General features: G+C 39.0%; 1 protein-coding gene across 1 annotated transcript in view; it reads right to left on the bottom strand.

Moving 5' to 3' along the window:
* dera (deoxyribose-phosphate aldolase (putative)) overlaps positions 1–8,796 on the bottom strand; it is a 20,880-nt gene extending 12,084 nt beyond the window's left edge. The window contains exons 1-3 of the mRNA XM_067581253.1: positions 8,615–8,796; positions 7,234–7,331; positions 5,623–5,770 (exon numbers count right to left, since the gene is read on the bottom strand). Coding sequence (XP_067437354.1) covers positions 5,623–5,770; positions 7,234–7,331; positions 8,615–8,645 — 277 coding nt within the window. The 5' untranslated portion in view covers positions 8,646–8,796. The remainder of the gene's footprint in view (positions 1–5,622; positions 5,771–7,233; positions 7,332–8,614) is intronic.
* Positions 8,797–25,433: the final 16,637 nt, after the last annotated feature.

The raw sequence follows: 25,433 nt of genomic DNA, 5'->3' as shown, positions 1-25,433 counted from the left end.
ATTTTTTCACTTCTAAAATAAAAAAAATATTTTTGGTGACATCTGACCCAGGCACATCACAAAGAGCAGAAACAGAATAAAAAAACAACTATCAATGATGTAAATGCACAGAAACCTAACAAGTGGCAATAACACTAACAAATTAAAGCTGCAAGCAGCAATGATTGGGCCCTCACACCATGTGGGGTTGCACCGCAGTCGAAGGGTTTTATTGCAGGTATGTAGATGTGTTCAGACCTGCACTCTCATCAGACGTTGCACGAAGGAGATAAATATCACTATCTGTGTCCACTATGTAGTACTAGAGAACAAACACTAATTATAAGTCATGTTGCTGTATATCATGTGTGGACCACATCATGTAAATCAGATGATGTTTGTCACATAAGGATGACTTCCTGTGGTCAGTAGGTGGCGCTATGAGCATGACTCAATATTGACATGTAGATGTGTTCAGGCCTAGACTCTTATCAAGCATGAGAAATTTGGGGCAGAATGGACAATGTAAAGTCAAGTTACAACAACTTCTTGTTTAATGCCCCAAAAATGTTTTGGGCAAAACTGTCCAGCACATCATGCAATGTTTTGGGCAAAACTGTCCAGCACATCATGCCAAGGGCATTCCATGAAAACCAGAAAGCTTTGCAATTTAGCACTGCAAAGGTCCTCTAGGAGGAGTTCATTAAAATACAATGCTTGTCAATGGCTTCACTTTCACTGTTGGATTTACGGTGTGGCTCCAAGATGCTTTTTCAAGTCTGGAGAAGGTACAACTGCCTACCAAATTTCATAAATCTACGTCAAAATTGAAGGTAGGGGCTTTCACTTTGAAATTTTCTGGGGGGCGCCCCTGAGCCATTTTGCCACACTCATGCCCAAGACCAATATCCATCAGATTACACCTCTTCTGATGCATGTGCAAAGCTTCATGAGTTTTCGAGCACCCCTTGAACCTCAAAAATGCTAAAAGTAATTAGGGGGCACCATAGAGCCTAAATGCCACACTTAAGCTCTATTTTGATACTAATTGAAACATAAGTCCAAACATATATGCAAAGTTTAGTTAGATTTCATGCATCCTAAAGGCCTCAAACGTGTTCATAAAATGAAAATTGACACATGAAATCCAAAATGGTTGACTTCCTGTTGGGCAAAAAAAATTGAAAAATATCTTTTGTGTTGAGAATGGTGAGAGCAATGAGCCCATCCTATTTCATGAACATTAAAGTAACTGTCCCAAAACAGCCAGCTCTGACATGTGTGCCAATTTTCGTGAGTTTTCGAGCATCCTAAGCCACTCAAAAATGCAATGGCGTGGGGGAATAATAACAATAATAGAAACAATAACAATAATAATAATAATAATTATTATAATGATCTTTACAAAAACAATAGGTTCCTCACACTTTCAGTGTCAGGGAATAATCCCTTCAAAAACAATAGTTTCCTCACACTTTCAGTGCCTGGGAATAATCCCTTCAAAAACAATAGGTTCCTTGCACTTTTAGTGCCAGGGACCGTTGGGCCCTCGGCACTTTCGTGCTCGGGCCCTAATAACACTATCGCTCTTTACCAGTATCTCCCTCTCTCCCTCTCCCTTCTCACATGCACACATACTGATTTTGGTTTAATGTTGACCACTGAGTTCTATTGTTGTGATGCATTTACATTGCTAAGCTATAGAATAGCCATACTGCTAAGTTAAGTTTAGTTTATGCTTCACACGTTACATCCAGTAACTCGGCCTTGCATGCAACTAACCTTTTTCTAACTTGGCACCTTTATCCTACACCAACTGGCCCACAAGAGAGACCCACACACTTAAGGGATTTAAAACCCAGCTTTACACACTTTGCTTCTGGGAGGACATGCAGTTTCAAGACACCACATGGCCTGGCCTTTTGTCTGTGTAGTTTTCTTTGTTGGCCATATTGTCTGCATGCCGTGTGCTCAGTCACCAGGTGACTACAGCCATCTCGCTGTTGTTTTCCACACACACACACACACACACACACACACACACACACACACACACACACACACACACACACACACACACACACACACACACACACACACACACACACACACACACACACACACACACACACATCCCTGTATATAGATACATTTAGCTATATTACATATTGTGTGTTTTGCTCTTTTATCTTTTTAAATAAATGCTTTTGGATACACAAGCTGTCTGTTTAATGTTGCACAAGAGTGAATTTTGCCAATCTCTGCTCTGCAAAGAACTCCAAAATCCTTCAACCCTAACTAGCTATTGATATGGTAATTTTGGTTACAGATATTGAGTTAATTGTTAATCAGAGTTCCAAATTGATAGCTTAGCTAAGACTGAATTTGGCTATCTTTTTCCCTGAACCCAGGGTGGTGCTCCGTTATTATTAACTTATTGATAATTTCTATTGATTTTAATAATTAATAATTATCTTTGATAATTTGATAATATTATTGCTGATAGCCAAACCTGTAGCCACAGCCCAACACTTGTTTTCCCATATTTCCCACATTATGTTGTGAAGTAGGCTACAGTTACACTGCTGACATGATTTTCTTAGTGGGAGAAGTGACATTTTTTGTTCTGAGCGACAGCAGTGACTTTTGGCTTGTAAGATGTCAAGGCAATCCAAAGGCATTGGTGTCAGCCAGAGAGCAACAAGAGTTACATTTTATTGAGTTTATGTGTGAAAAGCTTGATTGACATGTGTATGTTGATCCAAATATACTGAGCACAACGATCACTACCTTCTTAACGTTAGGGAACTGGTGCGAAGCTCCTGTCCCAAGGTTACGGATGATTGCATATCAACAAGTTCGAGTAAGAATTTCCCCTCATAAATGGAAGGGACCACTTCGTTTGCTGTGGAGGAAAAATCCGTGGGAATGGGTCTCTAGCAAAGCCCATCACCTCTACGGGAGGAGCAAATACATCCAGTTGATCAGCAAAGTTCTCTTTCAACCTTGCAATGAAATCTGTCATCACATCAGTGATTTATGTGGGTGATGCAATGCATTTGCATAGGTTCAGAAAATGCAGCATCCTGCCTGTGCTCAAGTCAGTTGTGAAAAGACCCAGTTTGACTTGGAATGCACACGTCTGTTCCAGAAGATCAATTGCAGTTTTGTCTCTTCCCTGTAGTCTCAAATTTAGATCAGTCATGCAGACTTCATGCAGACAGACTGCAGACATTGGCCATGAAGTGGTCGTTCAGCATTTGACTCCGGTGTGTTTCCGCCCTTTTGTGCTTACTACTTTGGAGGAAAGTTATGATCTCCTCTATGAGATCATAGAAACAATTCAGTGCTTTGCCTTTATTTAGCCACCTAACATCATTGTGAAAAAGCAGATCATGATTTTCAGCAGACATGTCTGAATAAGTGATGTTGGAGGCTTGATGTGGAGCAAATGAAATTAATTATAGCCATCACACTGTCCATTGTCATTTTAAGCTCTATGCTTAGTTTTGCGCACAACACTGTCTGATGCACAATGCAGTGTAAAGACATCATCTGAGGTACAACAGCAGACCAGCGTGCTACCAAACCACTCACTCTCCCTGCCATAGATGGAGCCCCATCCATTACAAGCATGCACACATGCTCTGTATCCAGACCAATGTCTGTGAAAAATGACGAAATTTGATCTCGCCAGTTGTGTGTCCATCTAATGGTAGTAAGCCGAGTAATTCCTCTCGGAACATATATGCACAATTGTGCGGTGTCAGTTTAGTCTGTGGACTCATCAACTGCTATAGACATAACATCAGCTTTTTTTTTAGATCTTCTAACAGCATTTCAAAAACATCTGTAGCTAGAATTTCAACCCTGGAAATAGTTGAAGTGTCAGACAGGTGTGCATTTTTAATTGCAGATGTCACACTAGTTAGTGTGAATGCTTTAAGCATTCCACATTCCATATGTTTTTTGGCCCTTTTCAACTGCTGCATACTTTGTGCTATAAAAACCATTCAAACATCAATCTGTGCAGTTCATTCAGCAGATGTTTGCTTGTATTGTACTTTATTATAACATCTTACAGTGGTTTTATATATTTTTCTAAAGCATTAAAATTTATAATGGCAGTTTATGGGAGGAATTGTCTAACTGAGTTGGAGCCTTTGTCACTTTGAGACTCAATTGCTCAGACGTCCCGCTTAAAATCTTGTGCTGCTATCATGTACCATTATTCAATTTGACTTGAGTTCTCTTTAATATTATTACCTAAAATGTACATTGAAATGCTTCTTAAACACATCTTTTTCTGTTACATAAAGTGTGTCTGAGGAGTCCAGTGGTTCAAGCTCATGTCACATTAGAGTTCCTTTCAGATCTAAAGATTGTGAGTTCTTACCCTGCTTAGGGCAGAACTCAGTAGAGTTGAAGGTGAAAAAACGCAGGTGTCCACAGGTGATGTCAATCTGCTTATTGAGACTGCAAATGATACATTTCTTGCACAGTCTGGCCTGGCATTGTTGGGTGACATGTTAGCTCAGTGCATAGCATGTCTGACTTATTAACATGAGGGTGTAGGTTCAATTCCACCTCTGGCTGATTTTACTCTTGCTAGATTTTTCAATAGTGTTCAGCTTCCAGTAATACAACTTTCAGCTTTCAGCAATCACATATAATTTCTACAGAAATTGCATTTTCTAGTTCTTATTCCGTCTTCCATTCATTTTTTGGCTCCTTTCAACTGCTGCATACTTTGTTCTATAAAAACCGTTCAATTGTCAATCTGTGCAGCTCATTCAACAGATGTTTGCTTGTATTTTACTTTATTGTAACATCTTACAGTGATTCTATATATAATTTTTAAAACATTAAAATTTATAATGGCAGTCAATGGAACGATCCGTTCAACTGAGTTGGAACCTTGGTCACTTTGACACTCAACTGCTCAGACATCCCTTATCCTACAGACGCCATTCAAATTGTAAAAAGTTCACAAAACTTTGAATTTTCAAAGTTATCAGATTGTTTAGTGATATCTTTTGTAGTTTTTCAGCAATTTAAGCCCAAAGTCAGGGGTGTTTCAGATTTTTTCAGGTCTCACCAGTGTGTCATGTGATCAGGCACAGTGGAGAGCACAGATAATTTTAGACCAGAAATGTTTTTCTAAACTGCTCTCACTCCCACAATTTTAACTCCTCAAGCACATATCTTGCCTCATTATGTTGCCACAAGCCTCCTCTCTCTCAAAATGTAAGTACATTTCACATAGGACTAACAGTTTTTGAGATCTGAACCTTAATTGATAGAGTCCCTGTCATGTTTTCATTGACTGCAATTTCTTAAACTTACAGACTCTCTCTTCCTTCAAACACTTTTTACACATATCATTCATTCTCATGTTAAACTAGTCTTTCTTTCACTAATGATGTACAAATCTCTGGGCTTCAAGCTCTAGTTTGAGACAAATACATTTTCATCATCAAAATGGAGATTTTTTCCTCTCATTACTGGGAATGTCTGTTGGCTCAGTGATTTAGAACACTGCTCTCATAATCAGCTATCCCTTAGATGACAAAGTTGTCTGTTAACTGTCAGCTGCAGTGACTGAACCCTGGTCTGTCTGTGGTGTGTAAAGCAGCAGCAGACCTTTGTCGTGCATATCCATCTCCTTGAGCAGGTCATATCGGACAGGCTGGATGGCTTTCAGACATAGCCTATGGACGTTGGACGGTGTATCATCTCCAGCCAGAGTGGTCAAGTCAATACATGTGACAGCCCTCAGCAGCCAGGCGGCCTGCAGGATAAACAAAAACATGGCACCTAACATCAGGGCAAATACTTTAGTTTGTCTTCATATTCAGAGCTAAATCTCAGTGCTGTCAAATGCTTTGTCAAACAAATAGTGTGGACATTAGTGTGACATCTTTTTCCTTAGACTATCTTGCTATTTTATACATATCACACACGTCTTATTGACAGACATGGACACAGTGCATGTGCCACAATTGCACAGAATAAAGAAAAATAATAAAACAACACACACATTATGCATAAAGGTGCAGACATATAAATGCTTATTTATGTAATTATTTGTTTAATCTTCTGTATGTGATGCTCTTTTCTATGGTTGCTCATGCTAACTGCACAGTTGTGAATATATGTTGAAACAATCAATAGATTTATCAATTAAACCAACAGAAAATTAGGTAATGACAATTTTTACTAGAGCTACAACGATTAATCAATTAATTGAATAGTTGCCAACTTTTAAATGAATTGCCAACAATTTTGATAACCGATTAATCATTTTGAATCATTTTTAAGAAAAAAAACCGAATTCTCTGATTCCAGCTTCTAAATGTGAGTATTTTCTGCTTTCTTTAGTCCTCCATAAAAGTAAACTGAATATCTTAGGGTTGTTAACAAAACAAGACATTTGCGGATGTCACCTTGGGCTTTGGGAAAGAGTGATCAACATTTTTCTGATATTTTATGGACCAAACAATTAATTGAGAAAATAACCAACAGATTAATCGATAATGAAAATATTTGTTAGTTGCAGCCCTAACTTTTACAATCATTTTTAATTCATTATTAAGTTAATGAGTCGAGTGTTAAGTTACCAAGACCAACCATTCTGAGGTTTCAGCCTCTCAAATGTGAAACGTGTAAACTTTGTAAACTCAATATCTTTGAGTTTTCAAGACATTTGGAGACATCACTTTCAGTCATGGAAACATGTTAACCAAAGAGTAACTACATTAATCAATAATGAAATAATTGTTAGTTGCAGCCCCTGTGGGGATTTGTTATTATTTTCGCCATTTTACAGACTAATGGTTTATTGTATTATCAAAAGATAATTATTCATAATGAATTTATATGGAAAATATTCAGGAATGAGAAAACACAGCAGAATAATAATTCCATGTATAATATTCATCAGATGACCTATATTGAAATTGCTGCAGATGCAAATTATTATTTTAGCATCTTAAATGTTCACAGCAATTTCCAATATGACACAATTATCATATTTAATGCAAAGGGGTACTTCTTGTATATAAAGCAGAGGACTGCACATTATTTTTTAAGGATCTGTAATAGAATTTGACATTTCTTCTCTGTGTCTTTATGAAGAGGTCCTGTTCCTCTGCAGACCTCCATGCTTCACATTCAAGTCCCATACTGTACTTCATCATCTCCCATTATGTACAGAATAACACACACTGGATGCAGGTGAAAGGAGAGTTCTACCTGCCACTGTTTTTTGGCGATCTTCTGTCCTTGGATGTGCTGAGCTCTCTTTAGGACAGCCTGTGTGTTCACTCTCACTTTGAATATCCTCTCCAGGTCTGACTCACATGAACAGAAAACACAGACGAATACATGTGTATAAGTATTTTTGCCCTCCAAAGATTTTTCAGGATTTTTCAGTACTTGCTCTTGCAAAATGTTCTGAAACAGCATTTGACTTTCCACTGACACTCTTTGTAGTAATGTAATTATTTTACAGAGGCAGTGATTTAAAGGAATAGTCCAACATTTTGGGATATGTGGTCAGATGAGAAAATCAATAAGGTTAATCTTGATGCATTCAATATAATCATCAATGTTTCTGCTAGGGGTGTGCCTGAATACAAATATGTTATTCTCGGCAAAGCACAAATAGTGATATTCACAAAACAGCAATGAACAAATGATGTGCGTATAAATTCAAATCTCACTCTAGGATTTGGAGAATGTTTTCACACCTGCGGTCTGGTGTATTGCATAGATGGACTGATATTCAATGTTTAACATCCAACATCTACCCCAGTGTGTAAACTGGACTTTAAACAAGCCACTGTTTGACAGGGAAAGTAAAGACATGAAAAACTGGCAAAGAAACTGATGTAACTGAATCAATGTATTTAACCTCCACTTACATATTACAACATGTCAGAGACTGATGTGTTCTGTGTGTGGAAGTCAAGTTAGCTACTGACATGTGTTAACATGGTGCTAAATTCATCACAGCTTGTCAGAGATGTTTTGAGCTGAGGTTCAAGCAGGGTTTAACTTGTCAGCTGAGCAGGAAGAGAAGAGTAGTCATGAGTTCTAAATTACACAGTCATGAGGGGTCCTGACTGTAGTCCCAGCACTCATATCACATCATATTTAACTGTATGTTGCCTGTATGTATGTTATAATAAAAGTGCAGGTAGCAACTGATATATAGCTGACACTGTGTGTGACCTTTACCCCGCAGGGCCTGTTTAAAAGTGTTTCTAAGTTATTATAAATGTTATGTAATGACATTATGTCTGTGTTACAGTAGCCTATGTATGCTACAGTGGTTAACAGTAACATTTCCATGTGAAGCAGGTCAGTTACCTTTAATAAGTGACTTATTAAACGAACAGGCTGAACTTAGCGATTTGTTTTTAATAAAACACATTTCTATTTAACGCTGAAAGGTGAAAATGGGTGCAAGGTAAAATACAGTTGTTAATTAAAGGTTAGCTAATTCCAGTGAAAGGCAAAGTTGTGGTAAATAACAGTAAAACGGAGATGAACACACGTGTTTTTTTAACGAACCAATCATTACAGCTAAGTTAACTTACAGAATTAGCTTCCGGCTAGCGTTAAGACTTACCGAGCTTCGTCCCTGGGTTTCTGGCGGACATATTGAAGGACAGATTATATTTTTTACTAATGTGCAGATATTAAAATTAATAGCAGTAACCACCGCTCACCGACCTTATGTAACCTGTCAACGCACCACTTCCTGCCTACAACAAAGATCGTTGGTGTTGAGTGGAGGAACCCCTCCGCAGTAAAATTTAATGACTACTACTTCCGGGATGGGACCCGGAACCGGTCCAGGTATCATCGGATAATTCGTATTTCATTTGTAACTTAAAAACCAAAAAAATGGTAAATCTGTTATTTGTTTCAAAACAAAAACTGATAACCGTTTCTGGTGTCAGAATCAAGTAACGAAAAACCAATCAAAAACGGCCTGTTTTTGGTTTTTGCTAATTCGTTTTATCGTTATTCCTTTTTGGATTGAAGAATAAACAGATCTGCGGTCATTCAGCCAATTGGTTTTTGCGTTTGAAACCAAAAACGGAAAGCACGTGTTTTTCTTCCTTTTTGTCATTATAAACGAAAAACGAAAGCACGTGATCTATTCCTTTATTGTTTCCAAACGAAAAACCAGAAAACCAAATTCAAAAGACGGTGCTTTTTTTTTTTCATTTCTCATTTGGGACAGACAGTGGGGCGGTGGACAGACAGGAAGCAGAAGTGAAGTGTAAAAACGTCAAAATAAAAGCCAAGAGGCTAGAATGGCCATTCTATTAAAAATGAAAAACCCAACATTATGCAAGCACAGGATCTAATAAAATAAATAAACGGGCTTATATATAAATATTTTTTTTTCTTTTCATTTAGACATTAAATATATTTTATCCGAAAAATGTGTGATATATTATTTAGTTCGTAACGTGAATTAATAGCCTAATTAATTATATATGTGGAAATAGCCTGTGTCGTCCTTCCCAAACATTGTTATCTGAAGTGACAAGCAGAGGTTCCCACATGTTACCAAATTGATGTTAACTATAATAATAACTCAGTTCAGTGCCGCGTCTGCAGTGATAGGGATGAAATAATTTATCCAGGAGTAGCTGCAGTGTGCAACAACAACCAGCAGGTGGCACACGTGAGCGGTTCAGATGCAGCGTCTGTCTGTCTCTCATCATGCTCAGCAAGCAGACGCGACGGGCGAACAGAGAAACCCTGTGAAACTGAGAATTAGCAGCACTGTTACATTTTCTGCCGGTGTGTCGGTTTAACTGGTGGTTGAATTAACTGGTGATATTCCAGTGCATTAGGTGGTGGTAGGTGACTGTGTCAATGCCTGTTCAAAATACTGCAAACACCAGTAGCATTAAGTCGTTCACAAAACGTTGTTGCTGATAGTCTGATATTCCAACATGAATCTGTCGTCAAGTCAATTTGAGAACTATTTCCACTTTTATACAGCCTATAAATGAAACATACAGTCTGAGGTATGTATGTGTTCAACTCGTACATAGCATGGAGTTAGCCTGCAGCTGGGTTGGCTGTGTCAAGTTGTGATAACGTAACGCCCAGTTTAATTTGTTACAACATCTGTAATGTTATGTACCATCGATCATGTTTCATATCGAAGGCTACAGGCACTCATCTCTCTCATCACATCGATATACTTACACGATTCAGCACGCTCATTCATCCATATTAGACATGACTGTTAGCTTTCATTCAGCAAATAGTGACAGAAATTGGATAATGTTCACCCACAGGTGTAGAAACCAAAATCACTACGGGGATACAATAGTCTATATAGATTCAGTTAACATTATTAGTTCTCAATATAGAGATTCATTTGCACTAACCTATCCCTCATAATTTTGAAATGACGTTTGTGTGTTTAGATTGTTCAGTGTCCAACGGAGCCAATATCAAATATTAGCCTATTAAGGGCAGTAACAGCAAACATCAATAAATCATTAACAAAATGTTCTTGTTGTCAGTGTCATATTTGTATCAAATATCGTTACTAATCTGATGTCAAGTCAATGTGAGAACTGTTTATATTTTCAAACAGCTTGTAACATACATAGTATGTTCACACACAGTTCTAACACAGAGTGGAGTCAGCTGTGGAAAAACGTTATGCGTCCAGGTGTATTTGTGATTATACAAAGGTGTAGTAAATGAAATGATGAGGGGGGAGTGGAAGCTATATAAAGTCGATTAAAATGCCACAACTTTGTGGGTTTGATGATTAGGCGTTTTGACAGAGCTTTTGCGACAACTTCTCAATTCAATTATCAATCAATCAATCAATCAATCAATTTTTATTTATATAGCGCCATATCACAACAGAAGTCATCTCAAGGCACTTTTCACATAGAGCAGGTCAAGACCGTACTCTTTAATATACAGAGACCCAACAATTCCCCCATGAGCAAGCACTTGGCGACAGCGGTAAGGAAAAACTCCCCTTTAACGGGTAGAAACCTCAAGCAGACCCCGGCTCTTGGTGGGCGGCCATCTGCTTTGACCGGTTGGGTTGAGAGAGAGAAAGAGAGAGGGAAAGGGGGAGGGGGGACAGAAGAAAAAAAAAATCACAACAACAACAACAACAAGCACAAGCAGCAACAGCCAGGGAAGGATGCCATCAGGACTGTGAAGGACCGCGAAGGTTCGGCCCGGGACTCAGGTTTTCCTGTGAGATGAGAAAGCACAAAAAACTCCGGGGAAGAAGCAAAGTTAGTGACATGCATTGATGTTACATGAATGCATACAGATGGAGAGGAGGAGAGAGGAGCTCAGTGCATCATGGGAAGTCCCCCAGCAGTCTAGGCCTATAGCAGCATAACTAAGGGCTGATCCAAGGCGAGCCTGGTCGGCCCTAACTATAAGCTTTATCAAAAAGGAAAGTTTTAAGCCTACTCTTAAACATAGAGAGGGTGTCTGCACCCCGGACTGAATCCGGTAGATGGTTCCATAGAAGAGGAGCCTGATAGCTGAAGGCTCTGCCTCCCATTCTACTTTTAAACACTGTAGGGACCACCAGTAAGCCTGCATACTGGGAGCGCAGTGTTCTAGTGGGATAATACGGTATTATGAGCTCTTCAAGATATGATGGTGCCTGACCATTAAGGGCTTTGTAAGTTAGGAGAAGGATTTTAAATTCTATTCTAAATTTTACAGGAAGCCAATGTAGTGAAGCTAAAATGGGAGAAATGTGGTCTCTTTTTCTAGTTTTAGTCAGAACACGTGCAGCTGCATTCTGGACCAGCTGGAGAGTCGTTAGAGACTTGTTAGGGCAGCCTGATAATAAGGAATTGCAATAATCCAGCCTAGAAGTAACAAATGCGTGAACTAGTTTTTCTGCATCTTTTAGGGACAGGATGTGCCTGATTTTTGTGATATTACATAAGTGAAAAAAGGCAGTCCTTGAGATTTGATTTATGTGGGAGTTAAAGGACATATCCTGATCAAAGATAACTCCCAGATTCCTTACGGTGGTGCTGGAGGCCAGGGTAATGCCATCCAGAGTAGCTTTATCATTAGATAATGTATTTCTAAGGTGTTTAGGGCCAAGCACAATAACTTCAGTTTTATCTGAATTTAGTAGTAGAAAATTGCAGGTCATCCAGGTCTTTATGTCGTTAAGGCATGTTTGGAGTTTGTTTAACTGATTGGGTTCATCTGGCTTCACTGATAAATATAATTGGGTGTCATCTGCGTAACAATGAAAATTTATGGAGTGTTTCCTAATAATATTACCTAAAGGAAGCATATATAAGGTGATAGAATTGGTCCAAGTACAGAACCTTGTGGAACTCCGTGTCTAACTTTTGCCTTCACAGAGGATTCATCATTAACATGTACAAACTGAAATCGGTCTGATAAATAGGACTTAAACCAGCTTAATGCAGTTCCTTTAATGCCAATTAAATGTTCCAGTCTCTGCAAAAGGATTTGATGGTCAATTGTGTCGAATGCAGCACTAAGATCTAACAGGACAAGTATAGAGACAAATCCTTTGTCCGATGCAGTTAGGAGGTCATTTGTGACTTTCACCAGTGCTGTCTCTGTGCTATGATGCGCTCTAAATCCTGGCTGAAAATCGTCAAATAAACTATTGTTATGTAGAAAGTCACATAACTGATTAGAGACTGCTTTCTCAAGGATCTTAGATAGAAATGGAAGGTTAGATAGAGGTCTATAATTGGCTAAAACACCTGAATCAAGAGTAGGCTTCTTAAGAAGAGGTTTAATTACAGCTACTTTAAAAGACTGTGGTACATAGCCTGTTACTAAAGACAGATTGATCATATCTAGTAAAGAAGTGCTCACTAAGGGTAAGGCTTCCTTAAGCAGCCTAGTTGGGATGAGATCTAAGAGACAGGTTGATGGTTTAACTGAACAAATCATTGAAGTTAGTTCAGACAAGTCTACTGGAGACAAACAGTCCAAATATATGTCAGGATTTACTGCCGTTACCAAGGTTCCTGTGTTTGGGGAGAGAACGGTGCCTGTTGAGGGCAGGAGGTGGTTAATTTTGTCTCTAATAGTTAGAATTTCATCATTAAAGAAGCTCATAAAGTCGTTACTACTGAGAGCTATAGGAATACATGGATCAGTAGAGTTATGACTCTTTGTCAGCCTGGCCAAAGTGCTGAAAAGGAACCTAGGGCAGTTTTTATTCTCTTCTATTAATGCTGAGTAATAGGCGGCTCTGTCATTACAGAGGGCCTTCCTATATGTTTTAAGACTATCTTGCCAGACTAAGCGAGATTCTTCTACTTTGGTGGAACGCCAAATCCTTTCCAATTTTCGCGATGTTTGCTTTAATTTGCGGGTTTGGGAGTTATACCATGGAGCTAACCTCTTATGTTTTATTATCTTCTTTTTTAAGGGGGCGATGGAGTCGAGTGTTTGTCTTAGTGAGCCTGCAGCACTATCAACAAGATTATCAATTTGGGAGGGACTAAAGTTAACATAAGAGTCCTCTGTAGTATTGAGACATGGCAGTGAATTCAGTACTGATGGAATTGCTTCCTTAAATTTATCTACAACACTATCAGAGAGACATCTAGTGAGGACATTTTTGTCTAATGGTGTATAATCCAGTAATAGGAATTCAAAAGTTATTAAAAAATGATCTGATAAAATAGGATTTTGTGGAAAAATTATTAAATGTTCAATTTCAATCCCATAAGCCAGAACAAGGTCTAGGGTGTGGTTAAGACGGTGAGTGGGATTATTTACACACTGAGAGAAGCCAATTGAGTCTAATAATGAGATAAATGCAGTGCTGAGACTGTCATTATCAACGTCCACATGAATATTAAAATCACCTACAATAATTACTTTATCTGTTCTAAGGACTAAATACGACAAAAACTCTGAGAATTCAGATAGGAATTCAGAGTACGGGCCAGGAGGACGATACACTATAACAAATAGAACTGGCTGTAAAGTTTTCCAGGTTGGCTGAGAGAGACTAAGAACAAGGCTTTCGAATGAGTTCTAATTAAATTTAGGTCTAGGGTTGATGATTAGGCTTGAGTTGAAAATGGCTGCAACTCCTCCTCCTCGGCCAGTGTCTCGACGTATATGAGTATTAATATGACTGGGGGGAGTGGATTCATTAAGGCTGACATATTCTTCATGACACAGCCAGGTTTCAGTGAGACAAAATAAATCAATATGATGATCTGAAATTAAATCGTTTACTAAAACGGCTTTAGATGAAAGAGATCTAATGTTCATGTTGTAATTATCTTATTTTGTTGTACTATTGCAGTAGTGGTTTTAATTTTTACTAGATTTTCATGAATGACTCTTCTTTTGTTTACTTTGGATTTAATTGATTTATGTGGTCGGGGGACAGACACAGTCCCCCGACCACATAAATCGGGGGACAGACACAGTCTCTATGTGGTCACCATAGCGAGCTATAGTGAGTGATAGAGAGTGATAGTGCGTGATTGAGTGTCTTTGTGACTGAAAGTGGCTGAGTAAGTGAGGTGTGTTGCTGTGAGAGGCTGTTTTGTGTCTGTGTGTGTATTTGTCGTTTCGTTTGTGTATTGTGTGAATTATAATTGTTTGTGTGAAAAGGTAAGGGAAAGCAGGTAGGATTAGGTAAGATAAAATGGATCCAAAGATTGTGAAAGAAATACTGGATGCCAAAACCAGTAACCTATATCCAGCAGCATTAAACAGCAAACAGCTGTATGTGATTGAGAGAAGGGCTGAGAACTTCAGGATAAAAGGTGAGGATGCATGCCATGTACTCCTAACAATACAGTGATCAACTGCTATGGTACAACTCCCAATAATTTAATATCATGACACTGAAATACCAGATGGAGACCTGTACTATCTGTGCAGGCACAAAAGAAATAAAACCTAGTAAAGGTAGAAACAAATGCGGAGGAGGCAAACTCCATCTTCGAGGAGTTCCATTGCAGTGCTGTTGGCAGGCATTGTGGTGTTGAGAAGACCCACAGTGCCATCATTCAGAGGTACTATTGGCCTGCCATGGAGGAGGACATTTGCAAGTGGGTGAGTTGGTATCTTCAAAATATTGAGGTGGAATACAAATGTAGTGGCTGTACAGAGCACATTACAGATAATTCCAAAAAGTGTTAATACCTGCTGATACTGCACACTCAACAGCCTACCACTAGTTCTCTATATGGGAGATTCATTTGCACATTTGTAATAAGTTTGAAATGTTTGTCTGTTCAGATTGCTCAGTGTCCACAGTGCCAGGCCAAGAGAGCCAGTATTAAAGAGAAGAAGGAGTATGAGCCCATACAGGTAATGGAATTGATGGTATCAACAGTGATACAGTGGTAGCCTACTATAATGCTCATATCTCATTTTTTTTACTTTTTCTTTTCTATTCCTCACAGGTAACTGAGCCTCTCGAACTTGTGGAATGGATCTGGTGGGTAAGCTCACGCAGACACATGGTGGCAACCAGTACATATGTGTCATGGTTGATTATTTCACCAAATGAGCAGAGGCCTACCCACTTAAGAGCAAAAAAGCAGATGAGGTGACCAGTTGTATACTTGACTTCTTTTACAAATTTGGTGCACCTAAGAGACTGCTAACGACCAGGGCACTGAGTTCTGCAACAAGGTACAGTATTGAGTCAATATGGATCCCCAATATGTAATTGTTGCTGTGCTGACTTCCTCCATTCTTGTCCAACTAATTGTTTCTAGATCAACTATGGCCTTTGTGAGAGGCTAGGCATAGATAGGAGCTTGTGCTCCCCGTACCACCCACAGACAAATGGCCTTGTGGAGAAATTAAATGGGACAATACAGAGGTATATTTTGTCACTCACATGTGAATGATCATTAGTCAGTCATTATCTGAACGTGCAATGAGTAACAATTTCAGAAAAAAGGTTGTCATATTGTACCAGGGTACCCAAATTCTCTCCCTCCTATTCATGCCTGTACCTGAATTCTGTTTTTAGGTCCCTGAACAAAGTTGTCCTGGACAACCCTCAATGGTGGGACCTCTACCTGCAGTCCACCATGTTTGGTCTTCGTACCAAAAAGCAGCTGACAACTAGATACAGCCCGTATTTCCTCATGTTTGGGAGGGAGGCGAGGTATCCCTCTGAGGTACCAGAGGAGTATAACGTAAGATTCTCTTATGTGTTGTTTTAGAAATTTAATTTGAACAGTCAGCCATTCCACCTATATCCTCTACATCCTATCGGTGGTTTGTGGCAGGTAACGGAAGACAGAGTCACAACCCTCATTAAAAATGAGGAGATTCCCGAGGGACTGAAAAGACAGCAGGAAACATATATGGAGGTGACCAAAAATATAAAGAAGAGCCAGGACAAAGTCCGCAAGAGAGGAGAAGGGCCAGGAGGACCACTTCAAAGTGGGGGATGTGGTGATGTGAAGAAATATCAGACGAGAGCAGAGAAAAGGAGGAAAAATGGACCTTGACATGTTCAGACCTTTCATTATTTCCAAACTTGAGGGGAAAAGTGCTGACCTTGTGTCGGACAAGGGCAAGTGTTCACACAGAGTCAACACTGACCATATTGTGCATTATGTCCAGCCAGAGGAGAGGATCCCTGCCAATTTACTAAAAGTATTGGATCCTTCTCCTCTGGCTGGCCCAACACACACTGAAACACACAGCCCAGCCACAAGCCACAATGTGGGGCCTCAAACTGCAACAGAAATTGGTGAGTACACTTCCACAATTTACATCCTAAATTGTGCATTTCACAAATAACTGACATTGATATTTTTACAGTAATCAGGGATATATGGCCAGGGAGAAAAAGACTCTATTCTCCAAGATCGGGCCATACAAGGTGTACAGTGAAAACCTGTTGGACCTGGCCCCAGGACAGGAGCTGGGAAGTGAAGCCACTGCAAAGATGTAACAAGGTGAGTTAAGTATGGGCTGTAATGTGTGCATTAGACTGGCTTCTGTTTTCATGCACTTTGGATAATATTGAGGTAGCAACAAAGCACATTAGATCATATTCCTTGTGATTACTGTTTACTGAGGCTAATATGAGGTTGTCCCTGTGAAAGCCTTTTAACATTATTTAACTCATCTTGAATTGCAAGGGATCTCACATGAGCTGAAGTTAAGACAGGCTAACTGTATAAAAATAAGTTAAGCTAACTCTGTTCTCTGTGTAGAGCACTGGTCCACAGGCACCATCCTGCAGTTGGGAGGTGGGCATGCTCCACTATTAGGATGCAACATCATGTGGCATATTTGTATGCAAGGTAACAACGTGATTATCTCTGTGGACATCCGTTATTAGGATGAGTGTTATACCTATCAAACTTTTTAGCTTGCAGAGCAAATCTTGCAGCAGGAAACTGTCCAGTACCCTGTGGACGAGGAAGGTGTGGCCACGTTGAGGCTGGACATGGCGATATCCCTGCTAAATAACACAGGTATGCAGTACTCTACCAGGTATGCTTAAATGTTGTGTGTAGTGGCATTTGACTACATTATGTCTGCATTTTCACAGATGACCTCTCCCAGCTGTGTCAGGCATGTGGGGAGGAGAGCACAGGGGCTGATATAGATAACTGGGTGAGAGGAGTAATTGAACTCCAGACTGCCATTTGGATGGACAACTGGGATCCACCTTGGATAGGTTATCTCAATATCACTGGGTGAAATGTCATTACACAGCCTCTGTGTGTGTGTGTGTGTGTGTGTGTGTGTGTGTGTGTGCACCAGTGTCCTTTTGAGGACACTGGTGCAGCTTAGGGATCACAAGAACACACTGACTCCACACACAGGACCACAGCTAAGACTTTCAACCAGCATCCGACACGCAAATTTAATTGATAATATAGTAATGTCTGATGTTTTCACTGTATGTCCTTCTCTGGATGAGTGACCTGAACCAAACAAAATGTTTGACAATTATCTAAGGTCTGCTTTTTCTTTTTCCTTTCAGATTGAGTGCACCACCTGCAAATTGTGGTATCACACTGTGTGCATCACCCCTGCATAGAGGGGGACTATCTGTGCATAATTACAAATCATTATTGTTGTCCTTCCTTTAGGCACAGTATTGGGTCACTGTAGCTACTATGAGAAGACATGGCGCTTGAATCGCATACTGACCTTGACTTTGTCCATAGTGTTAATGAAATTATATATTAACAGCAGGGCTGGTGTGTTGCATTTGCTGTTAAGTGGGTCTGACTGATGCCAGGATTGTTAGAATATATTGTGAAGCTATATATTACACCTTATAGCATAATATTTTGGCTACATTCGGGTTTTATTATTGTGACGTGTTTATCTGACTGTGTCCTCGTCTTCCTCGCTGCCTTCGTATTTTTAAAGGACTCCTTTAAAAATGAAAACAAAATCTTCTAGCAGTGTATGTGCCACAACATAAAATATACAAGTGCAATTTGTACGTATAGAACAACATTTTTATAAAATACTGTTCGACTCCAGCATGGGTTGTTTTTACGTCACCAGACGACAGATGTTTTCGTAATGGAGAGATCTACTATTTTCACTTTTTTTCCGACACCCAACCACCTGTTTTTATGTGCGAGTAACAAAGTGATGAGTCTGTTTATTTCTTGGTTAGTCAACAAGGGGTCCTGAAAAGCCACGCCAAAGAAACATCTGCCTCTATCACCAGTTAATTCAACCACCAGTTAAACCGACACACCAGACCTCTTATTATGAAACATGGAAATCCCCCACCCACCCACTAATTGTAATCATTTGTTATTCATTTTTAACTATAACCGCCACATCACTCAACATTTAATCACAAGATATTATCCTTGTTTTTATTTTTTATCTTAATTCTACCAGTCCGGTGGGTGGACCGGAGAGGATGCATATGAGTATTTTCCTCACTGTGGATTTTAATATCTTTAACATTTCTCAACACAAAACAAACCCTAACCCAAAACACAAAGGTCTCCTTGATAACTCAACAACACAAAAGGTTATGGCCATCCGTTTTAATTATTTCACCATCGATTCTAAGAAATCAAGTATTTTTGTCAGTTTTGTACGATAGCGGAAGCAGCTACGTTAGCCTACCATGATCCTCAGCAACCGTTACTATGGTGAAGACACCAGCTAAGGCCGTAACCTGTATTCAGTATAACGTTATATACTGCAGGTTGGTGGTAACGATCAGGATCAACGTACTGTACTTTACATTGAACTGTAAAGAAAATAATGTGTGTCTGTATAATAAACTCAATCAGCCATAAACTGTGTAGTAAACAGAACTTGAAGCTTTGCAATTGGCTGACCGGAATACCCACCGGCTGGAAGTATTTTCCATGTTAAGGTTTTCTCTTAATATCTTTAAAATTTCTCAACACAATAACACCAACGTATCCTTAGTAACTCAACAATATGATGTTTATCTTAAGGCCATCAGTCATAATGATTTCTCCTTTGATTCTGAGAAATAACGTTTTTTTTGTCAGGTTTTTATAGCGGTAGGCTAGGGAAGAGCATTGTGTTGTGGGCGGATATAGCACGTTCCGTTACTGGGTTTGGGCTGTCTGCCATCAGTGGGCCTCATTCCATTTCAAATTGCAACCTGTCCGCCACAACCTGAATCCAAACGCCACTATCTGTGTTAAGAAAAGGCGTTTTATAGCCTGTGATTGTAAAATGTGAAGTTGCTCATTTAATCATATGTTCCCAAGAATATGTGGCTGAGTATATTTAATGTAAAATCAGTTTTCTTAAAAAACAGTCTTCCTCAATTAATATTGAGCCACGGTATCCACTAAAGCACTCCAATATTGTGTTTGTGTGTGTGTGTGTGGTTGTGTAAACGCGATGAAGACGGGGTTAACAAACTGGACTTTACATTTTACATCCCTCATTTAATTCCTGCACTTGTCACTGTCTTATATTTCATCAAACCTGACTTAAGATTCTGCATAGCATTCAACCTCTACTGTTACACAATGCAATTATTTATTAATTATTTATGTTTAATTGTTGCTCTTGTCACTGTCATGTTCCGTTTGGAGAGAAGTGGCTTTTTTCCTTGCTACTCTGCCATGCACACCACTGATGTTCAATGTTCTCCTGTTGATGGACTCGTTAACATCGACTGTCGCAACTGCAAGAGAGACCTTCAGTTTCCTAGACATTACCCTGGGGTCCATTGTGGCCTCCTGGACTATTACACGCCTGCTCTTGGTGTGATTTTTGTTGTTCGACCGCTCCTGGGGAGGGCAACAATGGTGTTGGATGTCTTCAATTTGTATATGATCTGCCTGACAGCTGACTGGTGGAGTCCAAACTCTTTAGAAATGGTCTCTCTAATTTCCCCTTCAAATGAATTGATAATCCTAGGGGTTCACATATTTTTGCCACGGACAAATATGTAACATTGGATCATTTTCCTCAATAAATAAATTAAAGTGTAAGGTTTTTGTCTCATTTGTTTATCTGATGTCTCCTTATCTAGTTTTAGGACTTGATTGGAAATCTGATCACATTTTAGGTCATATTTATGCAGAAATAGAGCAAATCTTTCAAGCAGTTCAACTTTCAAGCAGCACTGTATGTGTAATAAGAATTCATTTCTTTATAATAGTGTAACAAGCTATATTTTTTCCTGTCCCTACTTATGACACTGGTCACATCTCAAGCAGTGTAAACACCCCATACAACATGCTCCATCATATAACAATGCATCTGACAAATTAAGGCAGGTCACAACAAATGATTAGTACCACTTAGTAGCAATGTTCTGATCATACCCCCAAGTTCACCTGCCAACTGAGTCCAAACCCTTATATTGCATTATGTAATGTTATACTGTAAAGCCCTTCAGCTTGCTCTGAATTACTGATGCTACACAATTTGACTCCTGACTTTGGTAAACATACTTGTAAAGTGGAGATGAAATGAAAAATGCCTTTTCAACCCTTTTAGATCACATCCCTGGTCATTTTGTGCACTTATTTAACAATAAAGGCCCAATAAAATACGAAAAATCTTTTTTTGGTATTATTATATCCAAATCTAATCATGTTTTCTTCTTGTGAAACAAAATATGGCGTGTGCTTACATAGGCTTGAACCCATCAATTTCAATATGACATACACCCATCAATCAGTCTTCAACTTTTAGCGGCACAGAGCTGAGATTCATTAGTTAGCCGCCCACTTTTTAACGTTAAAATCAAACACCTCCCAATGTTATGTTCCTCCTGTCTATCCTGTTTAATTTGGAAATATGTCATGATACGGAATTTCTATACTTGAAATGCTGTTTCATCTGGACTTTAAGAGCTAGTGGGACTGTGAGGGATGTATGTGTACGGGAGTGAAGGAGAGGAAAGTTATTTGGGGAGTAGGACTAGGTATGAGGTGTGTGTGTGTGTGTGTGTGTGTGTGAGTGAGTGAATGAGTGAGATAGAGAGAGAAAAAATATGGGGAAAATATTAAACTTAAAAATCTTGTCATCACTTCCAGCTGATTCCATCTCATCTACGAATTATTTGATAATGGACAGCGGTGAGGTTGTTTTGCCTGGCCCCACCGGCTATATAGATGACATCAGTGTGGGCCAGCGAGGTGAGGTGTGTGGGGATGAAGATGGCCCCACATCTCACCTACCTGCAAGTACGACTGCAACAAACAATTATTTTCATTGTAGATTAATCAGTCGATTATTTTCTTGATTAATCAATATGTTGTTTGGTCAATAAAATGTCTGAAAATGTCGAAAAATTTCGATCATTGTTTCCCAAAGCCCGAGATGACATCCTCACATGTGTGGTTTTGTCCACAACCCAAAGATATTCAATTTACTGTCATAGAGGACTAAAGAAACCAGGAAATATTCACATTTAAGAAGCTGGAATCAGAAAATTTTGTTTTATTTGTCAAAATACTGAAACCAATTAAGCAATTATCTAAATAGTTGGCAAGTGATTTAATAGATGACGACTAATGGATTAATTGATTTATCATTTCAGCTGTACCAGCAAGAAAGCCTGTAACGGCAGTGCCGTTTCATTTTGCCACAAGGCCTGCTGCTTCAGCTGCTTCTGCTGTTGGACCTCCAATCCCATGTGCAGGAAGATACTTTATGAGTTATGAAACCAAAGAATATATAAAAAAAAATACTATGATTTATTACAAGGGTATGAATGTAGTTGTATGACAATTTTTTTCGATTACCCCCCAAAAGTTAGTGAGAAATGCCCTTGTCATGCAATGGGAGATGGACCCTCTACAACTATGGCTGGGGGTCCACGGTTACATGACCTTAGGTTGGACTAATGGTGCGTTAGGTGAAACTCATAAACTTGTAAACTGCTTACGTTACCAGTTTACCTTAAGTTACACCGGAACGACTTACCAACCAGTATTTAGAGAAGATTTTTTTTTTTAAATGCCCATTGGTACTGCCCCTATTTAAAATGGTTTCAATACAAGCCTTTTGAATTAAAGAAAAACAGATTGAATAAAAGCCTTTCAAGACTGATATCATGCAGAGAAAAAATGTTAATAGCTGCCTAATCTGTGTGGCTATGCAGCCAGGTGCATAACATAAGTGTTATCATCAACACAGGGACTTCACAACTGATAAATGAAACCTAATTCACTAAGTATTTTCATTTTTTGCTTTCTTGCTTACATAAATAAGCAAGGATTTGTTTTTGATTTGTACAAACTCAACACTTGGAACTCTCTCTGTCCACCCCATCTTTCTCTGTGTCTTGAAAGGAGTATAATAATAGGCAGAGTGGAGAGAGGGAGCTTGCTGTTGGATGGAACTACCTTCTATGTGGAATTTGCACAACAGGAGGCAACAGTGCCCAACATGACAGGGAAGGTTAAAAATGAACTGCTGATGCAAGAAAACAAAAAAAAAAATTGTCTGCGACGGACGAGCGTGAGGACGAGAAGATAATATAGACTGATCTATTTGTTTTAATACATTTATATTTATGTAAATGTAGTGATATGTGTACATATGGAGCCCCATAGGCAGTGGTGTTCTGTCCAGAAAGAACATGAAGCTTCACTGTACATTCATACAAACTAATGTGGCAGCTACAATTAATATGTTACTCTAACATTTATCTTCCAAGAGGATTATATTGTATATTAAAATGCTACGGAGACACAGGACGCAGGACTCGGGCTACTAGCAGCTGAGATGACTGGCTGCTTTCACCCGGCTAGCTGCTCCTCACATGTCCAAAAACGTCGCAGCAGATTTACGTACAGCTGTTATTTGGATAAACTGACCACGTATTTAGAATCTACATGGTTACTCTCTCACCTGGAAAAATATTTAATCTTAATAAAGTGAGATATTAACAGTCATAGTGTGAAAATCACAACAGTCTGGCTCAAAATCTCTGCCATGACACCTCACTCTGGGATATCCAATCTGCGTCATATCATAAGGCACACTGGGTAATGTAGGCCCAGCAAGGGCCCTCCTCCCTATGCCAAAACGGTGACAGAAAGTTGAAACTGAAAACCGGTGACACTGAAAAAATACTGATAGCATAAAAAAAATCTGTCACTGAATAAAGACAGATATGAAGAAAAAACCTGAAGACTGACATTGAAAAACACATCATCATGCAAAAAAATAGAAATAAAATAAAAATAAAATAAGAAAATAAAATTGTAAGATTGTAATTTTTTAATGTCCGTGTTTTATTTTTCAGTGGAACTTTTTTCAGTGCCAATACTTATTTCAGTGCCAATACAAAGTTTTCCAATACAAGTGGTTCAATGCCAATGTTTTCTTTTTCAGTTCAGGTTTTGTTTTGAATGCCAAGTTTATTTTCAATGCCAAAATGTAAATGTCACTGTTCTACCCCCATAGATGTGGATGTGTGGTGGGGTTAAGGTAAAAACTCTCAAGTTAACAGGCTGAGTTCTGAGTACAAGGACTGACAGCCCAAAACATTCATATAACAATTAAAAACTTAAAGCAAATGTTTTAATTAGAAAAAAGGACAGTATTATATTTTGGGATATGATATGTGGAGAGACGTAATAAGGTTGTTATACGGTAAGGAAAACAAGCACAGATTCTCTATGGGCACCAGCACTGGGCTTAAGCTGTCCCTTGGAAAACAAATTTAAATCAATTTTTCTTCCATTATCTTTTCTGTAGGCATTGTGTTTTGGAAACAAAACACAAGGAAGATTATCGCTCTCAACAAGAGCTCCTTCAATGATCTTCAGAGGAGGAAGAGGAGGAGAACTAGGTAATAAACTAAATCCTAAACAAATAAACATCACAAACAGATTTTAAAAATACAGAAATAAAAATCATCTGTGTTTGAATGGGGAGGAACAACCATGTTAGCAAATGTATGCCATAGCTGTGAGGTTTCCACCTATCTTAAATTTAAAATCTGACTCTGTATACACATTGTAGAAATGGGGAGCACAGGTGATAATATGACTAGGTGGTTACTAAAGCCAGGTCCACTGAAAGGTGTCCGATAAGAACAAACAAAATGTCAAAATGGCTCTTTATCTCTCAGTTGCTTATTATTTTTTGCCACACGATCAACATGCTCATTCCTCCATGTAAGTGTGTGTGGTTCTGACATGATATAAAAATACAAAGTTAATACATATACTACTGTTGCTAACATACTTCATTTGGTCCTGGTATGTACCCACACCAGTGGAGGCTGGTCCATAGAGGCAAAATATAAAAAATAATATTTGGTTGAAATAAACCATTACCAAATCTCAGTATTATTTATAAAATATTTTTCTCTCTTCTTTGGAAAAAATGCAGTATTGAAATTCTGGTTAAAATGTTTCAACAGTGACACCTGCAGGGCAGACGGAGAAAGAGCAGTGTGTGTGAAGTGGTGGTGGGGGGCAGTGGGGGAGAGTGAGGGTGAGTGGGGGACAGAGGACGGGTGCCGGCTGTCCTCCACAGGGCGGGATCTCTTACATCAATTTAATTTATTTAATGTAATGTATTTTTTGTCATGCTAATGTATGATTGGCCAAGACATGTAAAATGACGCTCCAAGGGAGGACGTCCTCCCTAACCAATCAACAACTAGAATACAATATTGACATTGCGTTGGTCCAATGATAGTTTCCAGATTTCATCTTCAATTCTCTCCACTGTAAGGCAGAGTAGCAGCAGTAGATAATGAGCAGTAGATAGCTCCTTGCATAGCTAACACAACAGATGGCTTGTTGTAGAAGCCTGAAGGACTCTTTATACATCCATGGAAGGACTGATGTTAAGCTAATGGTGAGAATGGATCTGGACTGTGCAGCGCAGCAGTGGCAGGACGCCACCAGGGAGGCTGAAGAGGGAAGCAACCAGTGAAACAACCAGGAGAGTTAGCTTGTTTGTCATTGTTG

This window comes from Thunnus thynnus, chromosome 23, assembly GCF_963924715.1.
Source record: "Thunnus thynnus chromosome 23, fThuThy2.1, whole genome shotgun sequence".
NCBI lineage: Eukaryota > Metazoa > Chordata > Actinopteri > Scombriformes > Scombridae > Thunnus > Thunnus thynnus.
Note: the sequence above shows the minus strand (reverse complement) of the source record. Positions and strands in the feature narration are given on the sequence as shown.